The sequence below is a fragment of the Salmo salar genome, chromosome ssa03 (genome assembly GCF_905237065.1).
Source record: "Salmo salar chromosome ssa03, Ssal_v3.1, whole genome shotgun sequence".
In the NCBI taxonomy this organism is placed as follows: domain Eukaryota; kingdom Metazoa; phylum Chordata; class Actinopteri; order Salmoniformes; family Salmonidae; genus Salmo; species Salmo salar.
In genome coordinates, this window is record NC_059444.1 from 8,037,206 (window position 1) to 8,057,239 (window position 20,034).

The window sequence follows — 20,034 nt, forward strand, 5'->3', positions numbered from 1 at the left end:
ACATTTCATGCATTTTTTTGTTGTTGTACTGGCCCCCCGTGGGAATTGAACCCACAACCCTGGCATTGCACACACCATGCTGGTGCTGCAAACACCATGCTCTAGCAACTGAGCCACAGGGAAGACCGAATACTCTAATCTTGTAGATTATTTGGAGGAGGGCTGTTAATTAGTTACGACGTGACCCTCAACTCCACCATTTGATCCGTAATATTTACCCTGAGGATTTGAACCCTGTGGGGATCTTCATGCACCATTGACCTCAATGAGAAGAAGAAGAAGAAGAAGGTAAATCACGGGCCTATACAGTCCGGTGGCGGGAAATGGGGCTGGTACAGGCTATATATCAGCATCATTTTCAAAACAGACTTTGGTCTTTTGGAATATTCACTAACACTGGTATGGCATAAACACATTTTGAAAACAGCCATAACGATAAAACTACTATGTCACTGTACTAATACATCTATTAAGATAACTAAATATGAGCTCTTGCATAGCATGACATAAATTAATCTACATTTTGGAAAACAGTTAAGGCGCTAAAGCGTGGAAATTCCTCTCCTTCCCTACCCAAGCACGTTATACCTGTAATAATGCAGTTAGGACCTGTTATAACACGTTCATGAGACGCTTATAGATGTGTAACTGCATTATTACAGGTTAATGAGTTATATCCAAAGCATATCTAATAGCGCATTAAAAAATGTACCAAGGAAAAACACATTGAGACCTAGGTCTCATTTGCAAATGTGTCCTGGGAACAATACAGAAAATACAATTATACACAATTTAAAACGTGGATATGTAGTCAAAGTATATCGTTACCAAATTTGGAAAATTCAATAATAGTGACCTAAAAAATATATTTTTTAAATGCATTGTTTATTTACAGTCATTACAGTCACAATTGTCATTGTGAACAGGGCAGTCACAATCATAGATATTTTATACAACTTTTTGTTTATGACACTTGTTCACTCTCACTGTGAAAGCTAAACATACTCATTACAAATAAGTGCTTTCCTACTTAGAAAGTGTCTCAAATAATTGATCAGCTTATTGATACGGTTCGACCAAAGAGATTGATGAAATAATATTAATATTAGTTAATATTGCCAATTAACTTTATAATATAGAGATGGATAGAGGGCGCACTTGATCACAATGGAGATACTTATGCTGTCACAGAATCCATCATTGTAAAGAAAATACTTGTTTCCTCTTTCCCATCTCTATACTTTCTAAACAAATGCAACCAAAAAAAAAGGCACAAAACAGCTTGGCTGAATTTACAGAACCATAAAGACCAATGAAAATGCATTGTACCAGTACAGACCCAATGCTGTCATGGTTAGCTCTTTTCCCATCACTTGGGAATCGTCAAACACAAACCCCCAAACCAGACTTCGACTGTCCATCCTTTGTGGTCATCAGCTAAAACTGAGAAGGTCTTTATAGACCAGCCAAAGAAGAGTCCTATCATGACCAATGCTTCTAGCAACGTACACAAGAGCCAAGAGTTTCTCCAGCTCTCAGAAAGGGACCTCTTCTCCCCATGTCACTGCCTCAGCCTCAGCCATGGTCAGATAACCAAAGAAGTCTAAGTCTGATGCAAGATTGGGCAACCTGGGGATGGGGGGGGGCAACGACAACAGTACAACCTCTCTCACTGGGACTGTTAGCCATATTGGTTTGTCTTTCCGTTGCCAGACCTTGCATTGTGGAACAGAGCGTAGTTGCACAGCCACTCAATTGTTATGAGGGACTTCTGGTCGCACGCAAAAGGTTGTACTATGACTGTGCCTTCAAAGCGAGAGTGCCTGTGTGGTGTCCGTGTCGGACATGACCGATGAGCGCCCAGGTCCTCCTGGATCTTGCTGAGTACCCCCTGGGCCGGCCAGCAGTGGTAGATGCGGATAAGCTTGAGGATGTCTCTGCGGAAGCGTTCGCCCACAAATACATACAGGAAGGGGTTGAGGGAGGCATGCATGTAGGCCAGGCTCTTCAGCACCTGGCCGACCACGTCGAAACGCTTTTCCGCATCGCAGTCCATTCCGGTGCTGTTGACCGCCTTGGTGGCCTCCACCACCAGCACGCTGTTGTATGGCAACTGGGAGAGGACAAACACAACCACCACCACCATGATCACGCGCAGTGCCTTGTGCTTCTTGAAGTTGCGGGTTTTGAGCAGGGTGCGGATGATGCCGGCGTAGCAGAACACCATCACCAGGAGAGGCAGGCAGAAGCCCATGCAGATCTGAAGCACCAGGACCAGGATCTTGGTGCGGTTGTCCTGGTTACTCCAGTAGACCATGGTGCAGTAGAACCGGCCATCCAGCTCCTTGACGTTGGCGAACATGAACTCGGGCAGGGCCAACACCACGGCCAGGAGCCAGACGCAGGTGCACACCAACTTGCTGCAGCTCAGCCGCTGTCTCTTGGAATTCTGGGCCTTGGTGGTCTGGACGATGACCACGTAACGATCGACACTGATGCAGGTGAGCAGCAGCATGCTGCTGAAGAAGTTGATCTTGTAGAGGGCAGAGGTGATCTTGCAGAGGCCCAAGCCGAAGCTCCATCCCTGGTTGCCCTCCACAGCCCAAAAGGGTAAAGTGCCCAGGAAGAAGAGGTCGGCCACAGCTAGGTTCAACAGGTAGACATCGGTCATGGTCTTGAGACGCTGGTGGAAGTGCAGGTAGATCCACACCACGGTCAGGTTACCCAGGCCTCCCAGGATGACGATGGACCAGTAGAGAGGTGGTTCATACTGGCCTCTGAAAGCCCTAACGGCAGATTTGTCGCACATAAAGTCATCCAGACCATCCTCACCAACCGTGGGGGTGAAGCTGGAGTCGTAGTCGTACACCTGTGTGTAAGACAGGACAACATAGCTTGTTGGACATGTGGACAAATTGTGCCAGTAAATGATATGAGCAGAATATACGGTTGCGGACAGAAATATCGGAACACTTTTCTTAAATAATTTCCTATTTATTGTAAAATATATATTTTTTAATTATAATAACTTTGTCAGATTCTCAAATTGCAAAATACATTTTATTTTCGCAAACTTGGCAATTTTAAATCAGGGCCAGATTACCGAACAGGCACGCAGGGGGGTTGGGGCTCCCCTGGAGGTAGGGGGGCCACCAAATAGCATATGATAACAAACTATGTTTCATTGCAGGAAATTAGCTTTGAAAATGATAAATGTTTTCTTAGACTCATGACAAAATGTGTAGAATAGCATTATAAAACTCAAAATGTTTCTCTCTGCACTATGGCGAAATCAGTTTTCCTAAAAAAGGAATGCGGTAGTCCGACAAAATTATTGGCACCCCAGAGCTAGTACTTGGTTAGACAGCCTTTGGACAAAACTGCAGACAAACTCTTCTGGTAGCTGTCAATGAGCATGCTGCACCTTTCTACTGAAAATGTGGCCCACTTTTCAGCAGCAAATTGCTCTAATTCATCAATATTTGAAGGGTGCCCTCCACCAACTGTTGTTTTCAGATCTCTTTTTGGATATGATTCACATCTGGACTCTTCCCTGGCCACACCAGAACAGTCCAGCATCTTTTCTTAACCATTCCTAGGGGCTTTTTTATGTGTGTTTGGTGTCGTTGTCCTGCTGGAAGACCCACAAACGTCAATGGAGACCCAGTTTTTGGTCACTGGGTTGAACATCAGACTACAAAACACCTTATAATCTGCTGATTTCATGATGCCTTGTGCACATTCAAGGCCAACAATACCAGAGGCAGCAAAGCAACCCCAAAGCATTATTAAATCTCCCCCATCTTTGATTGTAGGCAGGGTGTTCTTTTCATTGAATGCTTCGTTTGGCCATCAACAAACACAGTGCTGATCTGTATTGCCAAAGCGCTCTAATTTTGTTTAATTGGTCCACACTTTTTTTTGTGGGATGTAAGCTTGTTTAAGTGGGTTTTTGAGAAGTTCAATCAGTTTCTTTCAGCATTGTGGTCTTCCTATGTTTACCAACGACCAAATGAAGCGTTCAAAGAAAATAACACCTTCCTCTACAATCAGGTTTGATACTGCTAACGGTTTGCTTTGCTTCCTCTGGTACTAGGGGCTTTGAATGTGTGCAACACGTCAGGAAATCAGCAGGTTATTTTGGAGTGCAATGTTCAACCCAGTGTCCAAAAAAATGGTGTTTCTGTTGAAGGTTTTGGGTCTTCCATTGGACAACAACCCCAAAGCACCCTGGAATGGTTCTAGAAGAAACACTGGACTGTCCTGGAGTGGCCAGTGAAGAGTCCAGATCTGAATCACATCCATAATCTATGGCGAGAGATGAACACAGCAGTTGGTGAATGGGACCCCTTAAACATTGAAGATTTAGAGCAGTTTTCTGCCGAAGAGTGGGCCAAATTGAAAATAGAAAGGTTCAGCAAGCTCATTGATGGCTACAAGAAGCATTTGTTGGCAGTTATCTTGGCCAATGGCTGCGCAACCAAGTACTAGCTCTGAAGTGCCAATAATTGTGTCTTTATTTTCTAAATTAAAATGGTAAACTTAAGTTTACAATGTTTAACATCCAATAAGGGGGAGACCAAAATGTTTGTTTTTTTCAATTTCAAGTACTTTTAGAAGAAATCGGGAATTATTTAAGAAAATTGCAAGGGTGCCAATATACTGTACACATACTTATATAGACCAGGGGTCTCCAACATGTTATCTCATAAGAGCACGTAAAAAAAAACGATATACATGTAATTTAACTGTTATGAATTAAAATAAGAAAAATTTGTTGTGATTTTTTGGTTGTTGCTATTTAATACAGATATAACACACACACACACCCAATATTTTACACATATGGTATAAAAAAGTACAAAAAATTAAATATATATATATATATATATATAGTGTACAAGTTGTTTACCTCTGAATCCATTGGTGAAGTCACCATGTCACCTATAACTGGCATCTGAAAAGAGATGGGAGAGAAACAACAAATTAGTCAGGAAAATAACACACAGTACAGTATAGGTCATGGTGTAATGTTGACTAAATATTAAAAATAAAATATTACAGCATGATGAAGTAGATACTTTATAGTAATACATGCAAAAATACTTACATTTCAAATCTGCTATCTTAAATGTTAATACATTTTGAGAACACTACACAAGACCAACTGTTCAGACAATTTTACTTACAGTTGTTCTCTGTTAGTGAGATGTCAAACAGGCGCTTAAATTCAAGATGCTTGTTGTTTTCTTCCTTATCACTGAGTAGTTTTAGAGAACTGTCTGGCAACGGTTTGCTCTCCAGAGGCTTATAAAGGTTTCAGTTAAACCACAGTTGACGTCAGGTTGCAAAGCAGGGTGATATTCTATTGTGCTCATTTGCGTGTTTTGCCGCGTCTCGCTGAACCTGCAGCGTGCGTACAACCTCATGCAACTTCTCAGGGATTTTAGTCATATATGAAGATGTATATGTAGCTACCTGTATACAATGGATGAGTCATAGGAAATCCCTTTTATTCTCAGCAGAAGTCTCCATTCATCTGAGATCTATGCCAAAAGAACACTTTCTCAGGACACCTTTGTTCATATACTGATTTTACAGTTCATTTCAGAGATCCCCCAAAATCTCCAGGATGACAGCCATGTACTTTGGATTTTTTGACTGTAGTATAAACATAAGAAGGTGGATTATGCTTTTTTTGACAAGGGCACACACACACACACACACACACACACACACACACACACACACACACACACACACACACACACACACACACAATCTCTTCCCTCCTGTTAGGAATGAAAGCCTATACTGTGATAAATTACTTAGGTTTGTTACTTCAGGCACCATGGTTACAATGGTTACCATTTCATTATATTACTGTAGTTGATTGACTAGAACCCACACACCTTGGCCAGAGAGTCCACTCATCACCTGGTGTCCCAGGTCTAAATCATTCCCTGATTAGAGGGGAAGGATGCAAACCAGCATTGCATAAAGAGCTGTCGAAGCAGTAGGTGTTTTCAAAAGACACTGTAACATATGGCTACAACATGGGTGGTGGTAGAATCCTATTGTGCTATCTCCTGGATCCTTATTATATGTTATTATATATATGATATGGTGATTTACTAGATATCTGTCTCTACTTGTCAAGGCGCCGGGGTCGACACTGGAGCAGATGAGTAAGGTGATACACTCCAACCAGATGCTGTCAAGTTAAGATTTGCTCAAGGTGTTTACCGTACTTTTGTTGTTTTCTTACCGTTCAAGAGTTGCCACAGTGTCAGGCATGCTTGTCATGTGACGATACGAGTCGTTAAACAACCAGATGAATTGAAGACAAGACAGCGCACTGAGGGTATATTTAGTTGTAGGCATGGTTTCAAACAGTTGTATGTGTTTGCGTTACAACACTTGAATTTCGTAATGTACATGGGGCCTATGAACATTAATTATGTAACCACTCCCTCTTCAAATCAGGGTTGATTGGAAAAAGCTGTTCAGAAGAGGACAATGTATTATCATATCATTGTACTCCCTGACGAAGAGTTTTTTTTTCATCTTTGTTTCCGTTGAACATGTCATATAATAAAGGCGTTTTTTTAAATTAATTATATGAAGAGTGCCTTGGTCCTCCTTTCTTTGTGAAGTCATTTAAAAAATGCCTAGTCTAGTAATATCATCCCGTCTCGGCTCACATCTCTAATTGGTTCTGCCTGGATAACCCCTGGATGCTACCAGCTGTACGTTATATGGTGATTCGACACTGTCATGCTTGCCTTGACTGGCCTTTTAGGCCTCCGTCGTAACAACTAGTGATATATCACCTGTCTCTCATATCAATCTGCACATCCTTTAGGGCCAAGACATACTGAAAAACATGGGCAGGAATGGAAATTAGACATTCTCAGTGTGTGTGTGTCACAGTGTGTGTTTCTCAGTGTGTGTGTGTCACAGTGTGTGTTTCTCAGTGTGTGTGTGTCACAGTGTGTGTTTCTCAGTGTGTGTGTGTCTCAGTGTGTGTTTGTCTCAGTGTGTGTTTGTCTCAGTGTGTGTTTGTCGCAGTGTGTGTGTGTCTCAGTGTGTGTGTGTCTCAGTGTGTGTGTGTGTGTGTGTGTGTGTGTGTGTGTGTGTGTGTGTGTGTGTGTGTGTGTGTGTGTCTCAGTGTGTGTGTGTGTCTCAGTGTGTGTGTGTGTGTGTCTCTGTGTGTGTGTGTCTGTGTGTGTCTCTGTGTGTGTGTCTCTGTGTGTGTCTCTCTGTGTGTGTGTGTGTGTGTGTGTGTGTGTGTGTGTGTGTGTGTGTGTGTGTGTGTGTGTCTCTCAGTGTGTGTGTGTGTGTGTGTGTGTGTGTGTGTGTGTGTGTGTGTGTGTGTCTCAGTGTGTGTGTGTGTGTGTGTGTCTCAGTGTGTGTGTACGTTGCACTGTAATAAGATATCTTTCTAAACTTTACTTGAACTCTTCATCATAAGGGACTGCTTATAATGATGATAAAGCCTACAACCACTGTAAAGACACGAAACAGTGTTTAGACTAGCAAACTTGCTAACCAATAGCTACCTTTAATTTTCAATAGCTTACCTTCAATCTTCAATTCAAGCCTACTAAAAAGAGTGTGCTCTCAGGCCTGGAGGGAAGCAAAAGTAATTCCCCTATTGTACCTAAGAATAGTAAAGTCCCCTTAACTGGCTCAAATAGCCAACCAATCAGCCTGTTACCAACCCATAGTAAACTTTTGTAAAAAATGGTGTTTGACTAGATACAATGCTATTTTTCAGTAAACAAATTGACAACAGACTTTCAGCACGCTTATAGGGAAGGACATTCAACAAGCACAGCACGTACACAAATGACTGATGATTGGCTGAGAGAAATTTATGATAAAAAGATAGTGGGGCTGTTTTGTTAGACTTCAGTGCTGCTTTTGACATTATCGATCATAGTCTGTTGCTAGAAAAACGTATGTGTTATGGCTTTCCAACCCCTGCTATAATGTGGATAAAGAGCTGCCTGTCTTACAGAACACAGAGGGTGTTCTTTAACGGAAGCCTCTCCAACAAAATCCAGGTAGAATCAGGAATTCCCCAGGGCAGTTGTCTAGGCCCCTTACTTTTTACAATCTTTACTAACGACATGCTTTGAGTAAAGCCAGTGTGTCCATGTATACAGATGACAAACACAAACACAGACACATGCATACAAACACACGATAACATATGAACTACACATGTACACATGTATTTTGTGTTATAGATAAGTAGTAGTAGATTTGAGGCCCGAGGGCACCCACTTAATATGTTGTGAAATCTGTTATGAATGTATCGTAATGTTTTTAAAATGTATAACTGCCTTAATTTTGTTGGAACCCAGGAAGAGTAGCTGCTGCCTTGGCAGTAGCTAATGGGGATCCATAATAAATACAAATACATAGATAACAGTTTGTGTCCTGAGAGTGTAAAGCCAGTTGCCATGAGCTGAAACCAACTTGACTGTTTATAACATCTGTTATGCCGTCATTATGATAGTTTTATGTAGACCGTATGACAAAGGGTTAAAATAAAGTGATATTAAACAGACCAATGGGGGTAAAGTTAAATTCGAAACATGATTGTTAATGCCATTAGATTTGTAACCTATTCTTACATCACTGTGTTTGGTACAGCTGATTTGGTAATATACTGAGATGTGATGAGAAAAGTGTTGCAATCAATCCTATGCAATGAAGCTGGTATAACAACACAACAACTTGTGTTTTTGTGAGCAAGAACTCGTGTCTGTTGTCTGTTGATTGGGGGTTGCTCTAAAGTTCAACACGGTGAAGCAGAATAACCAGACTTCACACGATGGTGGGTTTCCAAAAAGTTGTAAACAGTGGGAGCAGCAGAGGGCATATTTTATACAAATTAAAAGGACTGAGAACATAACAAATATATACATTCAAAACTGTGTGGTGTTCACAGTCTTGGTAATTCCCCGAAATACAGTGCATTCGGAAAGTATTCAGACCCCTTCCCTTTTTTCCACATTTTATTACGTTACGACCTTATTCTAAAATGGATGAAATATTTTTTTTCCTCATCAATCTACACACAATACCACATAATGACAAAATAAAATAAAATAACAAAAACATACCTTATTTACATAAGTTACATAAGCTTGAAATTGAGCTCAGGCTCATCCTGTTTCCATCGATCATCCTTGAGATGTTTCTACAACTTGATTGGAGTCCACCTGTTGTAAATTCAATTGATTGGGCATGATTTGGAAAAGGCACACACACCTGTCTATATAAGGTCCCGCAGTTGACAGTGCATGTCAGAGCAAAAACGAAGCCATGAGGTTGAAGGAATTGTCCGTAGAGCTCCAAGACAAAATTGTGTCGAGGCACAGATCTGGGGAAGGGTACCAAAACATTTCTGTAGCATTGAAGGCCCCCAAGAACACAATGGCCTAAGGCATTCTTAAATGGACTAAGTTTGGAACCACCAAGACTCTTCCTAGAGTTGGCCGCCCGGCCAAACTGAGCAATCGGGGGAGAAGGGCCTTGGTCAGGGAGATGACCAAGAATCGGATGGTCACTCTGACAGAGCTCCAGAGTTCCTCTGTGGAGATGGTAGAACCTTCCAGAAGGACAACCATCTCTACAGCACTCCACCAATCAGGCCTTTATGGTAGAGTGGCCAGACGGAAGCCACTCCTCAGTAAAAGGCACATGACAACCCACTTGGAGTTTGCCAAAAGGCACCTAAAGGACTCTCAGACCATGAGAAACAAGATTCTCTTGTCTGATGAAACCAAAATTGAACTCTTTGGCTTGAATGCCAAGCGTCACATCTGGAGGAAACCTGGCCAATACCATCCCTACGGTGAAGCATGGTGGTGGCAGCATCATGCTGTGGGGATGTTTTTCAGCAGCAGGGACTGAGAAACTAGTCAGGATCGAGGGAAAGATGAACAGAGCAAAATACAGAGAGATCCTTGATGAAAATCTTCTCCAGAGCGCTCAGGACCTCAGACTGGGGTGAAGGTTCACCTTCCAACAGGACAATGACCCTAAGCCCACACGCAAGACTGGGGGCCTGTACTAAAAAATAATAACAATAATAATGTATGAAATGTATGCATTCACTACTGTAAGTCGCTCTGAATAAGAGCGTCTGCTAAATGACTAAAATGTAAATTTAAAAATAATGCAGGAGTGGCTTCAGGACAAGTCTCTGAATGTCCTTGAGTGGCCCAGCGAGAGCCCGTACCCAATCGAACATCTCTGGAGAGACCTGAAAATAACTGCGCAGCGACGCTCCCCATCCAACCTGACAGAGCTTGAGAGGATCTGCAGAGAAGAATGGGAGAAGCTCCCCAAATACAGGTGTGCCAAGCTTGTAGCATCATACCCAAGAAACAAAGGTGCTTCAACATAGTACCGAGTAAAAGGTCTGAATACTTATATAAATGTGATATTTCCATTTATTTATTTATTTATTTATGAATTTGCTAACATTTCTAAAAACCTTGTTTTTGATTTGTCCTTATGGTGTATTGTGTGTAGATTGATGAGGGTAAAAAAATATATATATTTAATCCAGTTTAGAATAAGGATGTAACGTAACAAAATGTGGAAAAAGTCAAGGGGTCATACTTTCTGACCGTTCTATATATGTTTGTTTTGCTGTGTGCTTCTCTGCTACATGCGCATCTGACTCTAAGATTGCATCATCCTGTGGTCAACTTGAAATAGCTTCCAGGAAAGAAAGGTCACGTTTTTCCTCCACCCTGTCTGTGAACACAATCAACAACACTCAAAACATCTGCAACTCTATTGGGAGCTGATGGTATACTTAAACAATATGACCCAAGGGGTTGTGGTATATGGCCAATATACCACGGCTAAGGGCCTTCCTTAAGCAAGACGCAACGCGGAGTGCCTGGATACAGCCCTTAGCCGTGGTATATTGGCCGTATACCACAAGCCCCCCGAGGTGCCTTATTGCTATTCTAAACTGGTTACCAATGTAATTTCAGCATTAAAAGGAAATATTTTGTCATACCCGTAGTATACGGTCTGATATGCCACGGCTGTCAGGGCTCGAACCCCGCAGTTTATAATAGAGGTTATAGCTGCATTGGTTCCATCGCTGTCGAGTATAGGAGTAGCGACTTCCATCATAGGAAGTATAATGTCATTGAAAGTTGGTATGTCCTAAAATGTACACCGTATCAATGTCCATAATATTGCCCTAGCAATGTCAACAAACATGTCATTGTGACCTGACATTTCCATTGGTGAACAATGCCATCAATTTGGTATCTGTTTACATTCAGAGGAGAATGGCACACATCAGAGGAAGAGGAAGTGGGTCAGTGTGGGCAAATCTTAGTTTTCTGTTTATGTTCACAGAGGACATGACACACACGTGCACATGACGCACTCGTGCACACGTCTGGTGTGGGTAAAGATAGCAGTACCAATCACAGAGCCCTCAGCCTCTGCTCAAAAGGTTGAACAACTCCTTGAGAGGACCGAAACGGGCAGCTATTCAACCAAATAAAGTTTATTGAACTTTCCACAGAAAGAAGCTGCAATCCTGTGGAAATGATACTGATGACAGTATAACTTCTTTTCTAATACGTGTACTAGTTTGGTAAAAAGGGAATGCCGTCAAGCCATAACGGTTCATTCAAGATATTCACAGACAAAAAAAAACCATTGTTAACCATTGTTAACGATTTAATACTGATATGTTATTGAAGTAGGTTATTTATCTAAACCTGCATAGGTCTAATTTTTGATTTTATGTTTCATATCAACGGCACGCAATGTAGCCAATGTAGCCAATGTAGCCAATACCCACTTTTGTAAACTAATGTCACAAAATGTTATTCCGAGATCACCCTTCGCCCCCCCACCCCCCCTTCTTCCAAACGTGTAACCTTGGTAACCACATGCAGTCACAAACAGAAAGTGAAGAGCAGGTGGGTGGGGGGGGGGGGAACTGTGGCCAAAGCTAGTAGCCAAAAATAAGCTGTGGTTAGAACCTAGCAGCAAGGCAAGGAGGTTGTAGACACACCATTTGGAATTATACTGGCAGCTCTAAGAGTATGGAGAAAATACAGCACCTACAGAAGCTGCCCGAGTATAACAAGCCAAAGCCTAATTGGTTTTAATTACACTTTTTTTCAATAGTTAGTTCATCTTTCCTAATGCTTTCTTGCAGTACTTTTAAAACATATTTTGAAGTTTGTAATTTTGGTAACACTTTGCAGTATTACTATAACTTTATACAAATGGGAAAATATCCCCCCCAAAAAAAATATTATCTCCGGGGCATACCACATTTGTAATCTCTACCCACACCAGACGTGTGCACGTGTGTGTCATGTCGTCTGTGAAACATAAACAGAAAACTAGCTGCTAATATGAGTAATTACAAAACGTATTACATTGTACTCATCATTAGTTACACCGTAATAATAAAACGAATTGTGTACATTTGTAATTGTTCCATTATCATGTACAGTAAACACAATAATTACCTACAATAAGCTAATACTATATAATATATAGATATATATATATATATATATATATATATATATATATATAGTAATGTTAGCTAATTGTTTACTAAAACATGCCGTATAGCTGCATGTTCTTAACTAATATTAAATAAATGCATAGATTTTAACCAGCGATTTTTTTTTAATATTTTTTTTTAAATTTTTTTTATTTTTTTTAACCAAACCTCAGATGAACAAGCACCCCCTACGCACAACAGGGTTGCCGTGACAACAGTCCGTCCTGTATAATAACTGTGTATGACTTCCTGTGTAGCGTGACAAACTTTCATAGCAGTTGCGTGTGGGGGTTAGCTGTCCTGTTTAGAACATTGTATGGTGCACTTTATCCGGGGCCTTTGCATGCCAAGAGCAGACCACAAAAATAACGATATTTGAGGAACAGGATAGAGATGACAGAGAGAAGCGTACACACACACACACTGACATTCTCACATGCACCCCTCCAACTATCCTGTTTTCTACTCACAAACACAAATAATTATGCAACTAATGTAATTATGCAATTTCTAATCAAAACACAGTAAATGAATGAGTGCACAGACACTCAGTCACACATCCACATATAAAATTACAGGAGTTTGAAAAATGTATAGAAAATTATAATAAACATCTCCAAAGACCTTATAATGTAACAGAGCCGACATAAATGAGCAGGGGGGGTCAGATGTAAGATGCAATGTTTATTGTGTAGTTTATAAATCATGGAAAGTGGGGCATAGATTGACAGAGAAGCTGGGTAGGTTAAAAGAGTTGCTTTAGCATCTAAACGTCCAACGTTCCAAAGGTACCCTGGTGGAATCAGGTGGATTCAGATTCATCTGCGGATGCGGTTTCAGAGATCCGAGACGTCTCTGTGAGTTCTAAGGGGAGCAAAGTGAGTGAAGGACAAAAAATAAATAAAAATATTACAAATGTTAGGGTAATACTGTAATTGGATTTGGCATGAAAATTAACTCAATATTAGGAAGGTGTGCAATGGTTTTGTATACTCAGTGTGTGTTGACTAATGGCCTTACATGATGACGTGATGACTTGTAGACGGCACGTAACGTTACATGGAGTGTACAAAATATTAAGAACACCTTGCTAATATAGAGTTACACCCCCCCTAGAAAGTGTATCACAGGGATGCTGGCCCATGTTGACTCCAATGCTTCCCACAGTTGTGTCAAGATGGCTGGATGTCCTTTGGGTGGTGGACCATTCTTGATACACACAGGAAACTACTACCATAACCCCGTTCAAAGGCCCTTATATCTGTTGTCTTGTCCATTCACCCTCTGAATGGCACACATGCACAATCCATGTCTCAATTGTCTCAAGGGTTAAAAATCCTTCTTTAAGCTGTCTCCTCCCCTTCATCTACACTGATTGAAGTGGATTTATCAGGTGACATCAATAAGGAATAATAGCTTTCACCTGGATTCACCACATGTTATGACAGGTTGATACCGTACCAAATGACTGACCTGTTATGATCTCTTTAACTTGAATTCCCCCTCCTCCACCTCCAGCTAGAAAGACAGATATGAAAGGAAAACCAGATGAGGGGATAGAGAAAGAGCACAGAAGAGATAGCGAGGGAGATACCTTGTTTAGCCATATTCACACATTTTTACTCATGAGATGTTGTGACCAAAAAAATCTGTTCAGCAACTTCCCCATTGCTAAACGTGTTACAGACTTCAGCAGAGAAAATAATATGACCAGAAGGGTAGTTTTCCGTTCTCCTACCCTGAGGCTCCCTCTATGTGTGTGAACTTGCCTTTGTATCTAGCCTGGGTAGGAGGTAAAGGGGAGCCCTGGGGAGTGCTGGAGCGGGGAGCGTCCCAGTCTGCAGGATGGAAATGTGGAGGTGAATGAGGGCTCTGTCTACCCCTACACTCTCCCTCCACACTCCCCAGTACTCCTGCCCCCTACACTACCCCTACACTCTCCCTCCACACTCCCCAGTGCTCCTGCCCCCTACACTACCCCTACACTCTCCCTCCACACTCCGCAATACTCCTGCCCCCTACACTCTCCCTCCACACTTGCCAGTACTCCTGCCCCCTACACTACACCTGCCCTCCACACTCCCCAGTACTCCTGCCCCCTACACTACACCTGCCCACCACACTCCCCAATACTCCTGCCCCCTACACTCTCCCTCCACACTCCCCAGTACTCCTGCCCCCTACACTCTCCCTCCACACTTGCCAGTACTCCTGCCCCCTTACACTACACCTGCCCTCCACACTCCCCAGTACTCCTGCCCCCTACACTACACCTGCCCTCCACACTCCCCAGTACTCCTGCCCCCTACACTACACCTGCCCACCACACTCCCCAGTACTCCTGCCCACTACACTCTCCCTCCACACTTGCCAGTACTCCTGCCCCCTACACTACACTTGCCCACCACACTCCCCAGCACTCCTGCCCCCTACACTACACCTGCCCTCCACACTCCCCAGTACTCCTGCCCACCACACTCCCCAGTACTCCTGCCCCCTCTATGCCAGCTCCAGTGGTCCTACAGATCAACCATCCATCAGGTGGTCTGACTGGGACATTAGTTAAGATTTCTCGATAAATTGATTAGTCAAATTAAAAAATAGATATAGGATTTTAGAAAGGGCCCATCCTGAGTTATTTAAAAAATATATATATATATTTTTGTACTGTTGTGTGCCATCCATTTGGGTACGTTTTCATTGAAAGCCTATGGGTGCTTTTTAGGTTGTATTTTCCCACATGGTATTTTTGGCCCCTCTATTCACCTCTACTATACTCCCTTGTTTCAAATGTTTCTCACCCGAGAAACTGTAGGAAGATGTTGTAAACCCGGATGTCTCAGGTAATCTGGAGGAAAAAGAGTGAAAATATGACAGTTTAACAACCTCCTCACAGTCTTTTTAGATTACATTTTATGATGTTAAATTTGACTAAAGAAACCAGTACACATGCCTTCATCTACACGCAGAGACATAAAAATGGTATCCACAACTTTTATAACTTTTATAACTTGTATAGCTGCTTTAATTGCTTTACGTTTGCTGGACCCCCAAGAAGGCAGCAGCTAATGGGGATCCATAATAAATACAAATACAAATCTGACTCTGGGGAAGTAGAATAACACAATTGCCAGAATCTCACACTATCCTTTTAATACTGTATGTATTGATTGTACTGACTTGAGGTGGTCTCCTTCCAGCAGGGTTCTGTAAGTGGAGATCTCCACGTCTAGAGCCAGCTTGACGTCCAGAAGCTCCTGGTAGGCCATGATCTGCTTGTGGAGGTCATTTTTGGCCACCTCGATGGCCGACGTCAAGCTGGAGATCTGACCCTGGTACCCGGCCACGCCCATGCTAGACTGGGCATGGGCTTCTGCCAAGCTCTGCTCCAGGGACATGTTCTGGAGAGAGGGGTGGAGAGAGAGCACAGGAATGGAGGAGTGTGAGGGCGGGGATTCCGGATAGAGTAAGGTAGGAGGGTAAAGGAGCGAAGGAGATTATGTGAGAAAAGATTAAGTGAGACAGGGAAGAGGAGAAGAGAGGGTGTGGGAATGGGAGATGAATGGGAAGTGGAGAAAGTGAGGGTGTGGGAATGGGAAGAGGAGAAAGAGAGGGTGTGGGAATGAGAGAGAGAGAGAGAGAGAGAGAGAGAGAGAGAGAGAGAGAGAGAGAGAGAGAGAGAGAGAGAGAGAGAGAGAGAGAGAGAGAGAGATTTAGCTATAGTAACTATTGTATTTGCATGTTGTAATGTCTTGGATGAGCAAAGATCTTTAGACAGTGAAAATCATCTCTTGTTTAAGAAAGGAACAGCATTTTCTTTCAACAGAAAAAAAAACTGAAAATTAATTAGTGTAAGTTCCCTCTGAGGAAGTCTGTCTGGCACATTCAGAGCTGGTATCATGTGGGACTTTCCTGTCACTCAGAGAACCAGATACAGATTCAACCACTTCCTGTGTCTTCTGCATTCTACTTCCTGACGTGATTTATCATAAAGTCTGACGGTGATCTGCTGGGAAGCAGTGTACTGAAACAAAAGTTAAACAGTCGGTGTAGCTGGCGAACCGTGTGAAAAATGTTTTTTTGCTTTGTTGGCTGAGGTACATTTTTCACAAGGTCTTACTCAGTTGTTTTACTGCAGGTGGTTTCTCTTCTGAAATTGGCCTTGTGATAGCACTATGGTGGGGATTCTCCATGTGGTCACAGTGAGGCATTTTATTTGCATTTATTTAACTAGGGAATTCAGTTGAGAACAAATTCTTATCTACAATGACAGCCTACCCCTTGCCAAAACCAGACGACACTGGGCCAATTGTGCGGTGCCCTATGGGACTCCCAAATCACAGCCGGTTGTGATACAGCCTGGAATCGAACCAGGGTCTGTAGTGACGCCTCTAGCAGTGAGATACAGTACCTTAGACCGCTGCGCCACTCGGGAGATAAGACCAAGACTTTGAGATCAAAATGTTAGGTGTCCCCTCTCACCCCCCAAAACTTTACTGTAAAGAGGGTATTTTTTTTTTGTGTGAGGTGAAGTAGTAAGATGGAGGGTCCCACTCACTGCAGTGACCAGGCCTTGGAGCTCTAGACCGAAAGCCTGCAGCTCCTTCCGGGCCACTGAGATTTCCATCTTGGCCTCTGAGACGGCCTCCGAACTCTTGGCAGTAGCGGTCTGTATCTCTTCCATCTGCAAGAGGAGAGAGACACTCCCTGTTAAAACACTATTTACGTTCTTTGGGATTAGCTCATTTAAACAAGCGCCATTTTGTCACTTGGTACCAGGTAGTTGCCACTCAGTAGTAAACTATACAGATTACGAGAAAGTATCAAAAAGTATGCTTTGTTATTACAGACAGACAGACAGACAGACAAGCCAGGGTAGACAGACAGAGACAGACAAGCCAGGGTAGACAGACAGAGACAGACAAGCCAGGGTAGACAGACAGAGACAGACAGACAGGCCAGGCCAGGGTTGGCAGTTAGATAGATGCAGTAAATTGTTGAAGAACCTTCAGTTTGTAGTAGGCGTCCGCCTCATCTCTGTGTTGCTGCACAGACTTCTCGTACTCCACCCTGATCTTGTTGAGAGCAGTGGAGATGTCGAAGGACTTGCCCGTGTCAACCTCGATCATGGACACAGACGTGTCCATAGACGTGGTGCCCAGTTTGGACTGCAGAGTGGACAATTCCTGTGTGGATAGACGGTGGACAGTGATGTACAGAGTCAGCTAGACGGAGTCAGGTAGACAGAGAGTCAGGTAGACAGAGAGTCAGGTAGACAGAGAGTCAGGTAGACAGAGAGTCAGGTAGACAGAGAGTCAGGTAGACAGAGAGTCAGGTAGACAGAGAGTCAGGTAGACAGAGAGTCAGGTGTGATGAACACATACACTTTGACAACCAGATATCAAAATAATGACATTGTTCATTTACTGTACTCATACTTAATTTACTATACTAATTTACTATACTCATAAACATAAACACTTTATTCTCTGTACCTCTTCCTGCGTCTTGGTGACAAAGTCCAGTTCGTCCTTCAAGCTGGAGTACTTGGCATCCAAATCAATGCGTAATTCAGATGCCATATCTATGTCCTGGAAAGAGAGAGTGATAGTGGTACATCTACACGCTGAACAAATTCGGAGGGAGAGTAGGGAATTTTGTCATGGGGGAGGAGGAGTATGTCCGTAAAATGTACACCATATCCCAGTAAAAATAAATGCCTCTTTGTTTCTCTCTTTACCTTCTTCATAGCTGAAATGTCAGAGTCCAACTGAAACTTCACACCTTGCTCAAAGTCAAACCTGCAACAACATGCAGCAAAACCCTTTTTAATGCACCATTCAGCTGCACAAGGAAGTTCCATCTAACCATCAAGCTTGTCTATAGAGGGGCCAGATGAATATGGGACGAGGATAAAAGTGCTATGCAAAATAAAAGCTATCCGGTCAAGAGGCATAATTTCAACAAATGGAGGAATCTTAAAGGATCACCGTTTAGAGTTTCCATATAGTTTTATCAACCGAATAAAGTAATAACTGCTTCTTGAATGTTCAATTACTTACAGTATTTGTCTAAATAAAGGTGGACTAAGTTAGAATATTTATAGTTGTATTGTGCTAGTACTCTAACCAAGATATTAAATAATTCTCTGAAAGTGAAATAAAATATGTGAAACGGACACTCACTTGGCCTTGAGTTCGTGGGCAGTGCCACGAACGTTGTCCAGCTCGATCTCCAGTTTGATGGTGTCCAGGGTGAGCGTCTCCAGGGCACCGCGGTACTCGACGAGCTGAGCCTCGTACTCCGCTGTGGTGGTGGTGGAGGACTCTGGAGACCCCATGTCCGCACCCCCCGACAACTGGGACAGTCTGGCCTCCAGGATGGCGTTCTCCTGCTGGAGGACTCTCACTTTGCCCATGTACGAGGAGAAACGTTCGTTGAGGCCGGACAGCATGTTCTTCTCTGCCTGCCGGGACCTCATAGGAGCCAATGCTGGGCCCAGAGAGGTACCCAATGCCATGGCCGACCCGCCACCGATCCCCCCTGCTGCCATGGTGCGCCCCATAGCGAAGGCAGGACTGGCCATCAGGACTCCACCATAACCTCCACCATAACCTCCACCTCCACCATAACCTGCACCTCCACCATAACCTACACCTCCACCTCCACCACCACCTCCACCTAAGCCACCACCGAAACCCAGCCCACCCCCTGCTCCCCCACCCAACCCCAGCCCAGACCCCATAGCCAGTCCTCCTCCCAAGCCCAGCCCCATGCCCAAGCCTCCTCCGCCACCTCCCCCAAAGCCACTGCCACCTCCCCCAAAGCCATCTCCAACTCCCCCAAAGCCAAAGCCCAACCTGGCTCCACCGCCTCCTATTCCCCCAGACAGGCCACTACCGGCCGACATCCTGGAGGACCAAGCCATGGACATGATGTGCAGCTGAGGATCACAGCATATGCAGCAGATGTAAGAGAATGGGAGAGAGAGCTGTCTATGAGAGTAGATTCCCCAAAGAAAGCAGATCTGGATTTATATACTGTGGAGTCAGGGAGTGGGGGGGGGGGGTTGAGGGAGTGGAGGAACAGGACGAGGCTTGTGACTGTGCCACACCACCACTCAGGCACAGACAGAGCCCTCGGGGTGCTGGAGCACCTGCCCTTTTGCCTTACTATGAAAAAATGCCCATTTGATTGGTGGAAAAAAATATATATACAGTTGAAGTCAGACGTTTACATACACCTTAGCCAAATACATTTAAACTCAGCTTTCACAATTCCTGACATTTAATCAGAGTAAAAATTCCCTGTCTTAGGTCAGTTAGGATCACCACTTTATTTTAAGAATGTGAAATGTCAGAATAATAGTAGAGAGAATGATTTATTTCAGCTTTTATTTCTTTCATCACATTCCCAGTGGGTCAGAAGCTTAAATACACTCAATTAGTATTTGG

At 43.2% G+C, this 20,034-nt stretch overlaps 2 protein-coding genes across 3 annotated transcripts; both read right to left on the reverse strand.

The window, feature by feature from the left end:
• Positions 1 to 866: 866 nt before the first annotated feature.
• LOC106597311 (C-C chemokine receptor type 9) lies at positions 867 to 5,449 on the reverse strand. The gene is given in 4 exon segments (XM_014188520.2): positions 867 to 1,861; positions 1,864 to 2,869; positions 4,913 to 4,957; positions 5,190 to 5,449. Coding segments are annotated over 3 exon segments (1,104 nt in total). The 5' UTR covers positions 5,190 to 5,449; the 3' UTR covers positions 867 to 1,808.
• A 7,802-nt stretch (positions 5,450 to 13,251) lies between these two features.
• zgc:136930 (thread biopolymer filament subunit gamma) lies at positions 13,252 to 19,581 on the reverse strand. 2 transcript variants are annotated; one of them, XM_014188509.2, is made up of 9 exons: positions 18,766 to 19,581; positions 18,321 to 18,381; positions 18,076 to 18,171; positions 17,587 to 17,766; positions 17,139 to 17,264; positions 15,761 to 15,981; positions 15,382 to 15,428; positions 14,054 to 14,098; positions 13,252 to 13,444 (listed from the first exon to the last, which is right to left on the reverse strand). In XM_014188509.2, exons 1-9 carry the CDS (start codon positions 19,512 to 19,514, stop codon positions 13,383 to 13,385), a joined length of 1,587 nt encoding a protein of 528 aa, XP_014043984.1. In that variant the 5' UTR covers positions 19,515 to 19,581; the 3' UTR covers positions 13,252 to 13,382. The 2 variants fall into 2 exon arrangements, with proteins under 2 accessions (XP_014043984.1, XP_014043986.1); XM_014188511.2 differs by having other exon boundaries at positions 15,347 to 15,428.
• Positions 19,582 to 20,034: the final 453 nt, after the last annotated feature.